The sequence below is a fragment of the Orbicella faveolata genome, unplaced genomic scaffold, assembly GCF_042242905.1.
Source record: "Orbicella faveolata isolate gen_17 unplaced genomic scaffold, um_ofav_v1 contig_47, whole genome shotgun sequence".
NCBI classification, from domain to species: domain Eukaryota; kingdom Metazoa; phylum Cnidaria; class Anthozoa; order Scleractinia; family Merulinidae; genus Orbicella; species Orbicella faveolata.
The window spans coordinates 13,675,307-13,694,355 of NW_028301577.1; the positions used below are offsets into that span (position 1 = coordinate 13,675,307).

Genomic DNA, 19,049 nt, shown 5'->3' on the forward strand with positions numbered 1-19,049 from the left:
ACCACTGTGGTATATGTACATAGGAGTGGCAATAGTTTCAAAATGCTCTCAAACTTGTGTTTAAGCCTAGGACCGATGAAATATGACAAAAAACGGTCAATAAACAGAGTTCTTATTTACACTTGCTTGCAAAAGCCCATCTTTGATCTAAGATTAATTGAAAACCAACCGAACAACCCATGATGAAATTACCACAGTTGATTTGTAGGTTTGAATCCAGTCTAGACCCAAATTTATTTTTCAAAAAACCTGCAAGACAGATTTTGAGCTTTTTGAAATAGGTAACATTTCACATCTTCTCAGTTTGCAAAAAATCTGTCTTATGGATTTTTATCTAAAAGACTAATTTTACTATGATTAATCAGAGCAAAGTTCTACCTATAATAAGAGCCAATGAAGAGTCCTGAAATTTTGAGGTGCTGTTATACAGATAGATTTGGAGAAAAACGTTAACAACACCTACTAGTGCCCAGTCTAACCTTAGGCATTCAGTCATTCTTGCTGGCTGTTTATTGATGCTTAAATTGTTCAAGTATCTCATATAATGGTGAAAGACTTACACAAACAGTAATTTGAGAAAGCAAATTAAAACATCTTAGTACATTTTTCAAAAGGTTTAAAAGTTGGTCTCTCATACTCCATCAAAACTGTAGCAAGCCACCTTAAAGTTCCATAATGAACGAGTAAAGGTGTTAACTGCAAGACAAGTGAACATGGAGCTTTGCATGACAAGACATCGACAACCGGGAAAAAGGTCAACACCCATGAGCTCAGCTCTGACTAAACTCTGTTAAATCTCAACTCGCATTTTCTATTTCAGTTTTATATATATGAATACTGGTTGCCTGACCCTGACTTGTGGCTTAATTCCTTTATCCTGATTACCTGCAGCAGTAGCAGTTTGTAGTGAAATTTTAACAGCAGTAATTAGATCTTTGATGTATTGGCAGAATAGCTGAAAATGATTAGGTGTTTCATGATCTTGTTATTATAATACCAAAAAAAAACAGCTATGGTTATCAACAAACCTTCACAAAAAAACATGTCCCATACACGAAGTACAGTAGCAAATGGAAGGTTCCTGCAAAATGGAAATGAAATGAAAACATCTTATAAATGACTCTTTTTATACTAGAAAAAATGTAAACTGCTGTATGTATCTGCCACCGGCATCTAACTGAGACAATGGGAAATTATAGTCATCTGAGATGTTTCAACTGGCTAGTATAATTTGATGCCTCGGCTGAGGGAACTCATAATTGAAAATGATACAAATTGTATGGGCAAGTTACTGAACACAAGTAGTGGGAAAAGCTTGAAGAAATTCACAAAAGTGATCATTAAATTTTTGTTTATTTAAATACACACTACATGTGCTTTTGGAAGCAAACACCAGTTGATTGTCTTACTTCAGTTTCATATCAAGAAATACTTATTTCGTATGACAAACAAAATTTCACAAAGTACTGTCAAGTAACAATCACAACTGAGTATAACTTTGCACTCCACAGTTTCCAGATTCAAAGGTTCAGTTTCTCAGGTGGTCTAACTGGTCTGCCATTATTTGACATTATAGTGGAGTCTGGCTCAGCAAGTGCCTCTGTTACTGAAATGGGATTGGAATCTGTGGTTTCTGCAGACTTTCTGGCAGGGAAAGCAGTCTAGTAGGTTTGGCTCCCTGTTCACCATGCTATCATAGAGAGCTTTGGGTGTGGCTTGCTCATCAAGCCTACAATAAAGACTGAGTATGAAAATTAAATGACGACTTTTGATTTTGGTTCTCACCTTGCTAGCAGACACATGAACCATTCAGTCATATACATTAATGGGTCTATGTGGTGAGTTTTCTGCAACATTAAAAAAGTGTGCTCTAAGTTCATTTTAAGAGCCAGTATCACTTAATATTACAGGAGCTGAACTTTGGACTATTGGAAACAAATCCAGCTCATGTGACAGAATGGAAACATGAAGCAGTGAGGTCCAGATTTCAAATCTAGTACCCTCACTATCTGTATACACTTTAGGTTAAACTTACCATATGTTTTGCTACATGAGGCACATATTTATCCAATAAACCACCAAATAAAGCCCCATCCATCTGGACTGCCTCCTGCCAGCACACAGTAAAACACACATACAATTATCATCAGAGTCAACTTTTTCCTTTTATATATATAATCCATTGTACTACACAAATAAGTCCTGTAGTACTTGGTGTTAATGTACACCCACATAAAATGAAGAGTTTCTATACTACAACCTCAAGTTGTAATGATAACTAGCTATTTTTCTTCTTTTTTTCTTTGCCCCTTGTCGTCACTGTAGTTGTGTAAGTCATGTAACTGTATTTGTTAGTAGTGGAAATCGTTTAGATATTGTAATTTAAATAGTGTAAATAATTAGAGCAATACAATGTAAATAGAGTTAGTGTTGTAAGTAAGCATTGGTTTCCCTTGTGTTATTGCAAATTAAAAAAAAAAAGTTTTGATGGATTATAACAGCCCAACTTCTATCTCTTTAGTACAATGTTCCAAGATGTTTTTCCTCTCTCTACTTACTGTTTATTTAAGTCATTTACCATTTATGTGAAACTTGAACAATTTTACGTCAACAAAAAGCCAAAATGAACGACCGAGTACCTAGGGAGAGACTGGGCACTAGTAGGTTAAGTCACGTTTTTCTCAGAATCCACTCGTATGACGCCACCTCAAAATTTCAGGAATAAGAAATTGGCTCTGATTTAACACTCATGTAAAGTAAAAATCTGTAAGACAGATTTGTTTATCGCAAACTAAGAAAATGTGAAATCAAAAATAGCTCAAAATCTGTCTTACAGATTTTTTAAAAATTTTGGCTCTAAACGTGATTCACCCCCTACAAATCAACTGTGAAAATTTCATCATGGGTTGTACAGTAGGTTTTCGAGCAATCCTCAATCAAAGACTGGCTTTTACAACCTTGGACGAGAATTGAATTGTGCATGCCCTTTATTTAAGCACACACTCATGTGACGCCATGTATCACATGTAAGAAAGCAAGAGTAATTTAGAGCTCTTTCATCAGTTGTTTATCGAGTTTTTTGCCATATTTTTTTGGCCCTACGCTTAAACACATGTTTGAACGGAGTTTGAAACTATTGCTACATATACCGAAGTGATTTAACGCCTTTCAAGTGCTGAAGTGGTTTTCATTTCTTCTTAGGGTTGCTTGCGTCATTTGTGCACGTGCAATTAAATACTGGCATCTGGCAAGCAATCATAGCATGCGCTACTAGTCTCAGAAAAACTGTAGTACGCCACCTTAAGCAGCCACCATCGGGACTTTGAAAAGTGGCCGCTTAATAGAGGTTGGCCACTTAATAGAGGTACAATATAAATTTTACAATAACTGTCTAATTTCTTGCGTGCTGACTGGCTCATTTTTATCATTAAGAGTACAGACGGATAAAACTTTAATTTATGCAAGCTTTCAAGTTCAACTTTCAGCTGTCAAACTGTCAACTTTTGAACCAATGAGATTTTATGGACTTTTTAAAGTAGCCAATCAAAGAGCACGAAAAGCTATTGATGATGTTCACGTCATTTTGAATAAAATTCACTTATCTTTTCAGGACTCGAAAAAAAACCCATCCGGTCGTCCAGGACAAGTAGATTTTCCCTTCGGGCAAGTAACTTTCTCTCCTTACTTGCCCCATGGGCAAGGACCCAGGCAAGCCGTTCACAGACTAAATTTTTGATAACTATTTTGAGAACAAAAGGTAAATTTTAGGCTTGAGGGTAATCAAGTGTTCAAGTAGACGAAGCTTGACGAAAATTACAATTTATAACGTTGTTTTGTTGATTGCGTGACGCATACTCGCAGCTCAGAGGTGGTTGCCTAGCACCTGATCAAAATATGCCCTGCTCAAATTTCTTTCCAGGATTAAAAATAGGTGCCTTGGGGATGAAAACGCTGTGTTTATTTCTTTAAATTTTAGCAATTTTCTGCAAGCATTTTCCAGTTTCTCTGTACAGAACTTAAATCAACAACGATATATTAAAGTTGTAGAAATTGTACACATAAAAAAGTTGCATAAATTATTTCTACCACGAAAACGAAGCCAGCATATTTGATGCTAAAATCCAGGTAAACCTCTGTTTTCCGCAAAACATGCAAGTTTGCTAGTGATAACATACTTGGGCGCCACCACGTGAAATGAAAAGTATTATATTATTAAAAGGAGATGGATAAGTAAGTCATTAAAATACTTTCAGAGTTTCTGGAACTATTTTTCATTCACCCGAATGAAAAAATATGCTCTCATCGGCTTTTCAAATTCGACACTATGCCTGTGTCAGAATTGAAGTAGGAAGGCGACTTGGGGTGCTTACCATTTACAGAATAACAATACACGGACCAAAACCGACCTACTTGACTAACAATAGACAGATCGAAACCCACCAATGACTGATGACTTTACACGAGTCTTTCAGCCAATACCATCATGGCTATACTGACCAATCACGTTCAACGGACCAGACTTATAAGATCATCAACTGACAAACACTATTCACTTGACTCTGAAGATGACTTCCGCTCAGGTTGTCGAAACGTCAGTCACCAACAACAGTTCTTTTCAGAACTACACTCACCCGGACGATCACACTATACGAACTACTGATACTCCTGGGTTCAAACCATTTACTGTGTTACGTTCACTTGGACGACAGAGCGAACGACTTGCAAACAACTACATCAGTTCGGTAAGTACTGTCAGACGAATACGCCAACAACTTTGGTTCAACCACCGCTGCAAAGACCAGGGTCTCGTTCCGGCCGGACTTAAACTTAAGTCTCCGTTGAACACACAAGAGGCCATCCAGATCGTCAAATCCACCTGCAGACATCTGGTCAAAGCACGGATAAACGACTGTCACAGAAGACTCAACTACTGCAACAATAGACTACAACAACAACTTGACAAACTTAAACAACTGTTACCGACTAACTTACTTGACACTGTTATGACAATCGCCAACAGGCGAGCTGACAAAACCACAGACCACGTTCGTACTGAACAAGAACGAAAACTGACAACACTTCAATGCAATAAAGACAGAAAACGACGGAAAACTGACGACAACTGGGTCAGGAATATTTCTTCCCGTCCCTTAGACAAAACTGAGACTCACGTACTGTCCTACAGACTAAAACACTCAGTGACGCCTAAATGGATACCGACCGAGTCTATTGTATCTAGTGTTGAGGCGGTTCTGTCTCGTCAGCGAGACTTATCAGAATCTGCCAAGGATAACATCAGAAGCAGAATTGCTTCCACGGTACAATCAGCCTCTATACCTGACAATAACTTGACAAAAGACGAACAGCAAGCACTGAAACGACTGAAAAACGACAACAACATTGTCATACTACCAGCCGACAAAGGACGTGTCACTGTTGTTATGGACAAGACTGACTACTTTGACAAAATGGACGCACTTGTTAACGACAAACAAACTTACAAAGAACTTAAACGCGACCCGACGCCAGCACTTCAACATAAACTTAACAGCAAAATACTTACGCTTAAAAAGACTGACGCTATTGACATTCAACGCTACTATCGACTGAGGTGCTCAGTACCTCAACCACCGAAACTTTATGGACTACCGAAACTGCACAAACCTGGTATACCGATGCGACCTATAGTGTCATTCTGTGGGTCCCCTACGTATCAACTATCTAAGTACTTGACGACCATACTGCAACCCCTTACTGACAAATCAAGACGAAAACTACAATCTACGGAGAACTTTATTGACGCTATTAAGACGGTACAGATACCTGACGACTACAAACCTGTGCCTTTTGATGTGAAATCACTGTTCACCAGTATTCCACTTCAATTGGCATTACAGTGTACCGAGACCACTATACAACAATCTACTGTTGAACTGCCGTTACCTACAGAAGACATCATGGACTTACTGAACCTTTGCCTTACATCGACTTACTTTCAGTACAACGGTAAACACTACAAACAGTTGCATGGAACAGCAATGGGGTCGCCTGTTTCTGTTGTTGTCGCAGAAATTGTGATGCAACACGTGGAGGAACGCGCCCTTGCAACTTGCCGACAAACGATACTGCTTTGGTTACGCTACGTTGACGACACCTTTACCGCCGTTCACAAAGACGAAATTGACGATTTTCACGACCACCTAAATGAACAGAACGCCGACATCCAGTTTACTAAAGAGATTGAAGAAAATGGAAAACTTCCTTTTCTAGAGTGTTTGGTAAGCCGCGACAACAATGAACTACGAACGACAGTGTACAGAAAACCGACACATACCGACAGATTACTTGACGAATCATCCTACAACCCGACTTCACACAAAGCCACGACTATAAAGACTTTGACGAGATGAGCGCAACTAGTTTGTGACACACCAGACAGCTTACGTGACGAAAACAGATACCTTGAACATGTTTTTCACAAAAACAACTACAACGCTGACTTTATTAGACGAAACATTTACCGACCTACTGAAGCTGACGCTACGAACAGGAACCCTACGCCTGTTACTACAGTGACTATACCTTACATTAAGGGCACTTCTGAGACCATCTCGCGGATTCTACAGCCCTACAACATTCGTGTAGCCCACAAACCTACAACTACGTTACGACACTTACTGACCAACATGAAAGACAGAGACGAACCTAACGACAGACAGGGAGCAGTTTACAAGATCAAATGCTCCGACTGCCAGGCTTCCTACATTGGTGAGACTGGCAGAAACCTTAACACAAGACTGACTGAACACAAACGAGCCACGAGAAATGGTGATGCCAACAATCACATTGCTGTACATCATCAACTGACAAACCACAACATTGACTGGGACTCTGCTCAGTGCTTAACCTACAGTACAAACTATTTTCAACGACTGACTCTGGAAAGCTGGTACACTAACCTAGAACAAACGCCTCTTAACAGATGTCAACAACTACCGGCGCCTTACAAACGACTTATCCACGACAGAAACGAAACCGACAAACGGACTTCTAACAGACCGACTTAACAATACACAGACCAAAACCGACCTACTTGACTAACAATAGACAGATCGAAACCCACCAATGACTGATGACTTTACACAAGTCTTTCAGCCAATACCATCATGGCTATACTGACCAATCACGTTTAACAGACCAGACTTATAAGATCATCGACTGACAAACACTATTCACTTGACTCTGAAGATGACTTCCGCTCAGGTTGTCGAAACGTCAGTCACCAACAACAGTTCTTTTCAGAACTACACTCACCCGGACGATCACACTATACGAACTACAGAAACCATCTGGTTGGAAATTTCAGGCAAAAACATTAAACAGTTGAATGCCACGTTGCGAGAGAAGGAATCACTATAAAGTATATCCACATCAGCTAGAGAGACTTAAAAGAGCAGAAAAATAACATCGCCTCAAATCACAGCCCATATTTTCAGAAGATTCCCAAACGGAATGGCGCGAACCATTTGATTTCCAACTGGAATTTCCGGTTTTCCCATGTAAATGGTAAGTACCCTTGATGTTAATTCTGTGTGTTACAAATTTCTCGTGTTTCTCTTCACAATGATTTCATGGAGCTAGACAAGATGCAGGTGAACATTCAAGGAGTCGAATGCGATCTTCGACGAATTGAACAAATTGATTCAAGGCTTAATTATTACAAACCGTACAACTTCATAAAAGTGGAATGAAGAAGTTGGAAGTTGTGGAAGTATTACAATATAATATTATTGCGTAAACATGAAAGTGATTAGCACTAAGAGGGCTACAGTCAAGATGGGTTTATTACATTAAAACACACCTGTAGTTTGACTTCCATTTTTGAGTTGAATTATTAACGAGTTTGAAAACTTGGGCAAGCGGAGAAGTGCCCCGGGCAAGCAAAATTTGAGAGTTACTTGCCCAATGGGCAAGGTGGAATTCAAATATTTTTCAAGCCCTGTCTTTGTTTACAAGAAGTTTTCGCGTCTTTTCCCTTCATTTATTCCCAGCATTTGACCAGCTTGGGGTCTTGTTATTGTAAAAAACAAATTTACATCAGTTTTTTAATGCGTCTGTCCTCTTATTGATGATAAATTTCATCATAACATTGTCAAAGTTAACTGCGGAACCACTCGCCTGCGGCGCAATTTATCATCAATAAGAGGCCAGACGCATAAAAAACTGGCATCAATTTGTTACTTGGATAGGAATGGCAGTAAACATGATTTTATTGACTCTATAGAGCAAAATGCTTTTAAAAAGTGAACATATATGAAGATAAAATCCAAAATTCATTGTAACAAAACATCAAGTGCATTTCCAGCCCATGCATAGTTCTAGCTCTAACTTGAGGAGCAAGGATTTTTGTAGATTTCCAGTACAGTAGTAATAAGGTTTTCCTGTACAGATTTTGGTTGTAACAAAGCAGTGGGTCAGCTATATCTGTTGTTAGCTATTGTTATGTTTGTATAGCGCCGGATGTGAAAAGTTTGCATGTGTACGTGGCTTGTGACTTGTTATAGTGACAATTAAATTATTGCAGTTCTTGTTTTCTTGTTGTTATCAGTTATCGCCTTATATCATCTGTCACCATTTCGCTTGGAAAGATAATTTCCTGGCCGCTTAATGGAGGTAAAAAACATATAAATAATACACTTGTGACAGCAAAAAGGTGGCTGCAGCCGCTTAATAGAGATGGCTGTTGAATAGAGGTATCAAATACAGCAGTTTACTGACAAATAAATCAGGACTTTGGAAAATGGCCGCTTAATGGACAGTGGCCACTTAATAGAGGTTGGACTGTACAACTAATTCAATTAATTCATTCATTCTCACATCTGAATGCTTACTTTAAACTAACATGTCTCAGTGTATCAGGACCCCCCTACGTGAATGTATTGTACAAAACAAAACGTAGCATGAACACATGTAAACCTCAAAATGATAATTTCATACAAAGTGTCTTGCATTTCCTTGCATTGGAATACCATGATTCAATGCTGTTTAAGAAGAAAAAATTATTTTCTTACAGATTCAAGCCAGCAATCTAAGGTTACACACAACTTCTGTGGTCCTGCACTCTAACAGCTATATATTGCACAAGTTTGTTGTATGATCCTTTAACAATTCACATATGCATGCAGGGACTTGACAAAATTGATTACTATAGGCTATAAATGTTCAGGCTGGAACAATCAAAAGGCTCTTTAAGCAGTCTGACTTCTGGCATTTCAAACCGACATGTTTCATGTAACACATGACAAGGGTGGTCAGAAAGATTTTGAGGAGTTTGTATGTTGCACTACAAAGCAAACATTTTGCAATAATCATAAATTTATATATAATCATTGAGTTTATTTAGGTGGGACACTTGAGCTGTTTTGATTGTTATTACTGATCAAGTTATGAAAGCTAACAAAAAGCTGAATGAGTATATGTACACAGTATTTCATAGTAAAGAACTACTAATAGTCAAGGGACTTAATTTCTATGGAATGAGACTAAATCAACATTATACTTTGTCTCTTTTGTTGTTTGTTCAGTAACCTGGCCTTTGAATGCCAGTGAGGCTGCAGGTGACTTTGTTTTGATAAAGACCTCACTACTTTTGCTGTGTAAATCAAGTTGTTCTTATGCTAACTAGTTGGTATTTAATTGAGAAAAGCAAAGAGGTCTGTATCAAAGCAAGGTCACCTCCAGCCTTCCTTGCACTCATTGGCCAGGTAACTAAGGATGTAACTGTAAAATGGCCTATTATAAAAGAAATTGATATGGAAATTTGAAATTATTTGTGGAAGAAAACCACTTCTCAAGCATGAAACCCTTACACATGCTTTCTGGCAAAGTTTCAGTTAAAAGCTGCTGTCAAAGTCGTTGATAGATCAAATTATACTACTCTTCAAATACAGTACCGATCAGAAGAAACCTAACAGGGAACGCGTTTGCGAACGGGAACAGAACGGATACAGAACGGGTACGAGAACGCGAACGGAACGGGTACAGAACGGGTACAGAACGGATACAGAACGGATACCGAACGGAAATGGAACGGATACGGAACGGTTACGAATCACAAAAATGGAAAAAAGCGTTCTCCAGAACGCAAACTATACGAGAACGCGTTCTTCAGAACATATGGTAGTAAGTTACGCTATCAGAGTGCTTACCGAGGATTTGGAAACGATGTAACTTTAAATACATGTTCGTTCAATTTTTGTCCAGCCCGGTGATCTTGAGAAAATGACAGAACAAATCATCTTATGCCCTTTTTTAATTTGTTTTTACATGCACTAATCAGGCATCTTCCCTGCATCTTCTCGTCCATTTCGAGTCCATCGTGTCCATTTTGTTATTGTCAACAAGCTGAACTTTATGTCCAAATGAGGAAGTGGATGGACGAGTCGAGTGAGACTGGGATTGAAAGGCTTCCTCGTGAAGAGGAACAAAACAAAACATCGATGTTTTGGTTGACCTTTATTATGGCGTTGTTCACCACCTTTGCAGAAGGATCGGCGAGGATAACGTTCAGTCTTTACTGAAAATTCGCCTGTGAAAATAACGTCAGTAAAAGTATCACAAAATGCTCGCTTCGGCTTTTTGTCAGTACTTTGCACCGCTCGCGTCCTCCAGTCAAGTTTCTACCGCATTCGCCAAACAGTTTTCGCCAATACTTCAATGTTAAATCTCACTAAAAGTATTCGTGTAAATACAAGAGCCAAAAGTTCGTCTTTTGTTTGCATTTTTTTGTCGATGGTGTTAAAAGTGCTTGCAAGCTGGTTTACTTCTTCCTTTCCTGGGGCAATCACACAGATTGCTGGTCGCTTCGTATCGTTTTGGAAAGAAGACTTAATATAAACTGGCCTTGAAGTTACAATACCATCTTCCCGTATTTCTAGAGTAACTGGACTCATATTTTCACCACAAAAATTTAAGTTTACTGTCCCTATTCTCGCACAAAGGCGACAGTTTTAACCCATTTTATGAAATGCAAATGAGTGTCGCCAATCAAACCTTGTAAACGAGTTCTCGGAAATCTTGTTCCTTTGAACGAGTTCCGAGAATGCTTACTGATGGAACGCTAACAGAACGGGAACAGAACAGCACAGAACGGATACAGAACGGGAACGGAACAGATACAGAACGGATACGGAACGGATACAGAATGGATACGGAACGGATACAGAACGGGAATGGGAACGCGTGTGGAACGGAAACAGAATGCGTTCGGTCAAGCGTTCCCTGTTAGGTTTCTCCTGATTGGTACTGTAGTCTTTAACTTGAGAGCTATTGCTCGACTCCATTACAAACAATTCACCGCTTTGGCAGCCATTTTGTTCACAGTGGTCAGTTATTAGTTTTTTTTATCCAGTAAAGTAAAATAAAACTTTACTTAGCCAGGGTGGCCATAATCAGCATCACGGCCAGAGGGGCCCTGGTAATAAATATTACAAACATAAAAATTGCAAATTTACATGGAAAATACATGTACATGTATGTATATGCTACTACTGTATACTAATATCTCTGGTTTGGAGTTTTGTTATTGAGACCTTACAAACATAGATCAGAGTGGCTACAAGCCACTCAACTTGAAAAATGGATCTTCTGTAAGCAGAGGCAATTTTGATGCCATTGAACTATGTTTTTAACCTGTAGGTCATATTTCATAAGATTATATATCAAGCTAGTAACATAAACAAGACAAGTCTGAGGATTGTTAACATCTCTGAAAAGCAAGTTTTGGTGTTTTACAATGCAAAAAGATTGCAGTAATATTTTGGCTTTATTTCAGCGTCAAAGTCATGTTGTTACATTGGCTTATACATCAAGGCTAATTTAATCCACCCATCCTAAGGACAAAAGGCTTCTGATCAATTATGTCCATGAACAGCATAAAGGAAAGACCTGTACACCATTATTAATTACATTACTTAATAATTGTTTAAAATGTACAATGCACAAATTATGTGTAAATATGCATGCATCCATTACTTTTTAAAATGTGTGTTTTGGACTCACTAATTTGGGGCTGTAATATCCAGGAATGTACCTATCACAAATCATCACAAAACACCAGAAAGCTTCCTGCAGAATAAAAGACAAGGTAAATTTTATTCAATTCCATTTTGGAGGGTTATTTATAAATTAAGAATCCCATACAAACTGCAAAGTTCTAAAGTGTTAGAAATATGATGGTGTTCAAATGTTTCTAAAATTGTAGTTGCTGACAAACATGCGTAAGATCCTAACAAAAGCTTCACTCCAAGTACAGTCCAAGAATAGTGAGCAAAGTTATCACCAGTTTATAATAAAACTGCATGAAGTTATTTTAGCTTTATCAACTTTGATGGATAGTGAGGGAAAGTTGGAGCAAAATACAAATTTCCTAAATGGGGTCATTAACCAATGAAAATTAAATCATGATGAATTTATCACTAATGATCATAATGAATAATCCCTTCAAGGCCCTTAAAAATGACTTATAACTTATTCCTTTCCATCCCAGAAGAGACAGAGGGCATCCACTTTAGTTCACCAGTTGAATTGTTTTTTGGCCCTGTTGTTTGTGTGTACTCAGTCCTCACAAAATGAAATATTCTTAAAATAAAGCATGGCAATTTTGCACTAAGAAACTTGATGCCCACCAGAAATATTAAAGTCTTAGAAGAAAGCACATGTCAAACTCTCCACATTGAGATCTCATGACATCAAAACTGACCATGTTTTTATCTCTCATCATTCTTTAAAAATGAAGGTGTTTTTAATTTTTCAGGGAAACTGAACAACCTTGGCCCCAAAAGAGATGTTGTTCAATACTGTAAGACCACAAAATGCAATGAAAGCTCACCTCTGCTGTCATGTGCATTAGTAGGACTGCTACCACTGGAGCCATTGCCTGTATAAAAAATCAAAGCCTATAGAAAATGAGCTGTTACAAATGAAAAGTGTGAAGTTCTTGAGCAAGTTTCAGTAAATTGGATCAATAGGACTACAGCCTGGTGAAGTGATTAAAAATAACTGCTTACACTGTCTCCTGTTATTCCAATGCGTTTGCCAGGAGATTAAAAATAAATATAATGCAATGCCACTACAATTTATCAATTTAGTCACCTCTTCCTTATTAGCCACACCCTCCTACCCACCCCCTAGTTTCAAGGCACATTTTCAGTACTGGAAGCCATTATTGGTAAACACCCTATCAGAAAGCTTGAACAAAAATGGTACATTTATAACTCTATAGAAACACTCAACTGACACGAGCTGTTAACAAAATGACCACATCAGCAGAAAATTTATGTTTGGATAATCGAGAAGTAAAAGTTTGAGAGAACTCAGAAAAACTGTGGAAACACTACTTGCATGTGAATGATGCTTCCAGAGCTTTTCTTGTTCTCCCAAATGTCTACATGTACTTGTGACTTTTAATGGCTTAAATTGATCACATGATAGTGTTTTTCTGTGGAGGGCCACTATCAGGCAGCAGTGCCCATATGACAAAAATGTCTGGATTGATAGTACAAGAAAAAACCCCCTCCTAACCATATGGCCTCATGCTTCTCCTGTGTGCATTTCAGGTCTACGAAAGCAAGGAAAAGTAGTGTTTGCAAAAGAAACAATTTTATTCAAGGAGCTTAAGGTGGCTAAACACAGTTTACAGCAGTTAGATTTTGATGGGCCGTTATAACCACTCTTTATCACTTGATGCTACAATCATGGTATCAAAAACTACCCAATCACTGGTGAACACATTGTTATCATTATACAATAAGTTTCCATAGCAACAATATGACCTGCTAAAAACACCCTTAGTTACAGCTTTAGGATCTTATAATTCAAAAACGGCACAATGAAATTTTTTGACATTCTCAAAATTTGATAAGCATGATAAGACGCAACCTTTGGCAAAGTTCAAAAATTCTATACATAGCGCTCAGAGCCACCTTAAATTTTCAAAACTTTAAGGTGGCCTGAACCCTATGAAAAGAATTCTTTTTAACTTAGCCAAAAGTTGTGTCTTATCATGCCTGTTTTGAGCCACCTTAAATATCTCTCCCAGCTGTGGTATAATAATTGTGTGTCAAAAAAGTTAAGCAACGTTATAGCCTCTGCTTGCTGTTTCCTCAAGAAACATATGGTGCAGCCAATCAAAGTGTATATTATAGCTGAGATGCCCAGGAATTTCGTAAGGGCTGTAACCCCTAACACCTGCTGAGTATGTTTGATGGGCCCTTGATGTTATGGGGGAACTTGCCTATAGTTGGTACAATTCACTCAAAAAGTAACAGGTTTGTTACAGGGGTGAAGATCAAGGCTATGGGTGACTCCAAACTTAATGACAGCCCTTCTTTGCCAATATTGATAGTTACACTGAAGATACACTAATAAGAAATTTGGTTTCAAGTGAATTGTGATGTCAATAAAGTCTATCATTTACAAATGATATGATCTTAAACTTAATGACTTTCATTCTCACCTGACAGTAACCTGTTTCAGGGTCATATATTGCGTATGCTTTCAAGATGTTAAACAAATCCCTCTGCCTACAAAACAATGTTATCCAAAATCATGATGCTTGCCTATCTACCATTATCCACCATAATCTAAAACAAAGCCATCAGTCAGAGTCAGATAAGTTCTGAGCTTCACTGCCTGTCATATAATAAATGTATGTCTTTTAAACATTCACTCTACCATCCTGGGGTACAATGCAATTGAACCCATTGAAGTATTATAATTGTCACAGGTTCAAATCCTGTTTTAATCTTGATGCTAAAGTAGCTCAAATCACATATTGCAAGCCATTACATCATCATTAATTTCGGAAATCAATAACATGTCATTTGTAATTCCCATAATCTCAAGCCATTTTTGTACCAATTCATAATGGAATGCTATTCACATGTACAATTAACAGGCGTTTCAATACGTTTTTGAGCAGGCGGGCATCAGCGCATGACAACTGGGCACAAAAAGTGCAATGCCCAGAGGGCCTTGCTTAACTAGGGGCAGCCATGTCCCCAGGAAAATTCTGAAATCCTACACTTGCAGAGATGCATTTTCCTGCAATTTGGAGCACAAAATCAGTACCATTTAATTACCTGCAGGCAATCACTGCATAGTTTAAAAGTTCTCCCTCACAAAGTTTGAGGAAATCAACTTTTTCTATCTTGCATAGGTATAGGTGACTGTTAGAGCAAGCTGCTATTACAATGTAATAAATTTAGTATATGATAAAAATCCAATTTAAGCAATTTTTTCTTTAGGAAGTGTCAGGAGCCAGTATACCATGAAACAACCAAGCGTTCTTCTATTGAATTCATTGCAATGGGTATTGAATGTTACCGCATTAGCAAGATGGCTGTACAGTATTATCCACCAGACCTGTATTAATCAACAACACTGTGTCAGGCTTTTTCAATAATCTGATTGGTTGTCTAGATATCCACATCTAAAGATGGAGTAGCTAAATACATGTATAAGTGAGATGTGTTACATAGATGGATACCACAGGAAAAATATTTAAAATGTCCAAAAAAAGTGACACCGTTTTGTTAGTTAATAGAGAGGTTAAGCATGACGTTAACGGCAGACGGCAAACGGCAAAGACAACTTCTGATTTTCAGTTCTTTTCTTCTAATCCGTGAATAAAGCACACAAAAATGGAATAACGTCTCCTACTATTCATTGCAAATACAAATAATTTCACTCTACTGTACACACAGCTGAAGAGAGACAACAAAAGTTTCATTTTTGTCATTTGCCATTTGCCGTAAACGTCATGCTTAACCTCTCTATTATCCCTAGATTGTTTTGGAAAAATTTCACAAAAATCTGCCAAATCTACATACCCTATAAATCACTTGAGAGCAAGCACAAAGGGCCTCCATTTGGAAATTTTTGTCAAATGCAAGACAACAGCAACATTTTGTAAGATATATTGGTAAGATACTGCAAGGAAGCACCAATTTCTTGTTCATTCATCACCAAGATATCGGCGAAATATCACAACAACAAAGCATGATATTCAATGATCCTCGTTTCTATTACTTTTGCACAGTTCTGTAATTATTACATCACTCACCCTGGGCCATTCTTTTCAGAAAACAGCTCATGAAATGGAAAGGTTCTACTCAGGTCCTTTTCAATTATTTTCTCCCAATCTGGGGATTCTCTCTCCACAAGTGTCTGCAAAATTTATATTAATCAAACTTTTATTTTTCTGTCTCATATCAAAGTCCTTAACTCTGTAAATTTATATACAGTGTGCTTTTTCATGCAAATTCAATAGGATGGAGGACTATTGGGGTAAGAATATTGGGAAAGATACTTCAAATGAGCAAAATACTAGTTCCTGATCGAAAGCGTGACCCTCAGATGTCAATTAGACACAATATGACAACATACCAAAAGACCAGAAAAGAAATCTGTTAACTTCTTGTAAGTATGGGTAAGGGAGCAAATGAACTCCCTCACACGGTAGGTGAGGCAAGTGGCCCTTTGAAAATACTAAGAAATTGCCTCTTTCCCACTCCCCAGAGATTTCTTTAGTAGTTATGTGTTTGTGCATTTGTATAATTATATATTTAGAAAGTTATTTCCAATAGAAACATGGCTAACATGTGTCGTGGAATCTACTCTATGGTAAAATTCAGAACTTAGAACCAAAACACACCTTTAAAGGAGTAGGTCACTCCAAAAACCGTGTATTTTTTTCCATCACCAATAAAAAGTTCACATTGAGTTGAGTTACTCACCATTGTTTTAGCTTCTGAAGTGGATGCGATCCCAATGAAAAAGAAGTGAAAAGTTCAACACCGGGAGCCACCATTTTGAAAGGATCTTGAAGGCCAGGCTGCATATCCATGACGTCATTCCGTCCGAATTGGTGCCGCAAAGCTCAAGAAGGAGGTCATTGAAGAAAAATGCTTTCCAACAATTTTTCAACGGAAGGCCCTTGTAAAGGCACATACTGCAAGCGAACAGCGCATCGCAAGGAACAAAAAGAGGTAGCTATCAGTTATACTTTTAATTTTTAAAAATATTTTTGCCCGGCAGAACTGTCGTTGACTTGACTGGGTAAATATTATTTCTGCGCAAGAAATTGAAGCTCCTCACTGGACTACAGGGCTCGAATTTCAAGAAAAAACTTGGGGCCAGTTGGCCCCTAAGTTTTCAGGTTTAGTCGCCAGCACAAGTATTTTAGTCGCCAAAAATTTTCGACCCTTCAGGCAATACATTTTCAAGAAAAAGATGCTAAAATAGCGTGAATCACTGGTCAGTTTCATGTATAATCAGTTCGCCGCTTTTTTTTCTATAAAAACAGGGAAAATGGCTGAATTAAATTCTTTTCTTCATTTACCAGTCTTACCAGTATTTATAAAAAAAGCTTCCATGTTGCAAGCTTTTAATTCATTATATTTCGTGGACTGGCGCTAGGGTTTTCGTGTTTTCATGTTTATTGATGCATAGCGACTGCATGCGTTTTTTGGAAGTGATTTATTAAATTTCTTAGGGTACCATGGGAACTTCAAATGCCCTGCAGATTTCTTTAAAAGTACAAGTCAGACTAACCCCATACGGTTTTCTTTTATTGAAAAAGTATTTTTTCGCTTTATAAATCTCTTGTGTAGGCCAAAATCAGAGCGTCTTTAATAATCGGCCTTGACAGCCAGGGATGAGGTATACTACTTACAAATTTTTAAATGCTGTCTGATTTGATTTGGAATACATCGGAAGAAGTAGTTAACTGTACGTCAGTCCTATCTACATATCGAAAATTACCGATAACAAGTCCTGCTATAGCGAAATCTGATATCCACATGTAAATAATATTTTGTATGAAACATGTTACAATTTGTTTTCAATTTTATCAACACGATTCATCATTAATTAAGGACAGTTTTTTTGCATTCACATCATTTTTAGGAATTATAGTTGCTATTGAAAGCAAATCTACGGTAAAAAATGAAGCTTTAATTTTACCGCATGCTTTGTCAAGTAATGAGGCGAGTAAACACGACATATGCGATATGGATAAACACATTAGCAGAGTGAATTTTCCTTCATCAGCTAATGTTTACGCATGTAAAAGTTGCATATACTTTTTTCTTCTATCCAAAACATACTACATATGCTTAGCTTTCCAACAATACAAATTACAATTCTCACAAAAAATCTCAAGTAATGATAAGGAATGTCGTCAATTTCACATTTCTCAAGTCAAAGACGTCGATTTCACTTCGCATCTTACATGTAAAAGTCACTGTGTATTTCACAAGAGTCCACGTAGTCCATAAGTGAAAAGAAACCTGGCAAACACGTATGAGCACTGGCAAGAAGTATCCAAATTTTATAAGTAAAAACACAGACTTGTGAGGTGGAAAGCATTCGCCCGATGTAAACACACCATTGAAAACTCGTCAGTTTCTGTGATGCCAGAACTCCCTCCGCATTGAACCACCAGTAAAATAAACGCGGAGACAAATTAAATCAAAAGCATTATACTGGGGATTTATTTAAGCCACCAGTTCAATTCTGAGAGCAATTTAAAATTAAAAATAAACCTCCTCTTCCACTAACTGCGTCCATTGCAATTGCACTGCAAAATGTACCTTCCATCTTGGTGACCCACTCGGGCCGTTCTCGGCAACAAACACATTCTCTTTGCGTTGGCATGGTTGCACATCTCTCACAAGTACACCACAGAGCATTTTCCAATCGATCATTCCATTCAACTTGATTATTATCATCCGTGGAATCACTAGCACGTTCTGGCTTCAAGCGCAGCCATACTAAAGCTTAAAAGAACAAACACATTCTCGGACGGAATGACGTCACGGATATGCAGCCTGGCCTTCAAGATCCTTTCAAAATGGTGGCTCCCAGTGTCAACCTTTTCACTTCTTTTTCATTGGGATCGCATCCACTTCAGAAGCTAAAACAACGGTGAGTAACTCAACTCAATGTGAACTTTTTATTGGTGATGGAAAAAAATACACGGTCTTTGG

General features: G+C 37.9%; 1 protein-coding gene across 2 annotated transcripts in view; it reads right to left on the reverse strand.

Moving 5' to 3' along the window:
* The window catches only part of LOC110054299 (TBC1 domain family member 10A-like), a 41,485-nt gene that overhangs the window by 5,139 nt on the left and 17,297 nt on the right, over positions 1-19,049 (reverse strand). For both annotated transcript variants that reach the window (XM_020760683.2, XM_089279175.1), the window contains 7 exons: positions 16,124-16,227; positions 14,516-14,582; positions 12,890-12,937; positions 12,061-12,126; positions 2,036-2,110; positions 1,786-1,847; positions 1,029-1,081 (listed from right to left, as the gene is read on the reverse strand). In XM_020760683.2, coding sequence (XP_020616342.2) covers positions 1,029-1,081; positions 1,786-1,847; positions 2,036-2,110; positions 12,061-12,126; positions 12,890-12,937; positions 14,516-14,582; positions 16,124-16,227 — 475 coding nt within the window. The remainder of the gene's footprint in view (positions 1-1,028; positions 1,082-1,785; positions 1,848-2,035; positions 2,111-12,060; positions 12,127-12,889; positions 12,938-14,515; positions 14,583-16,123; positions 16,228-19,049) is intronic.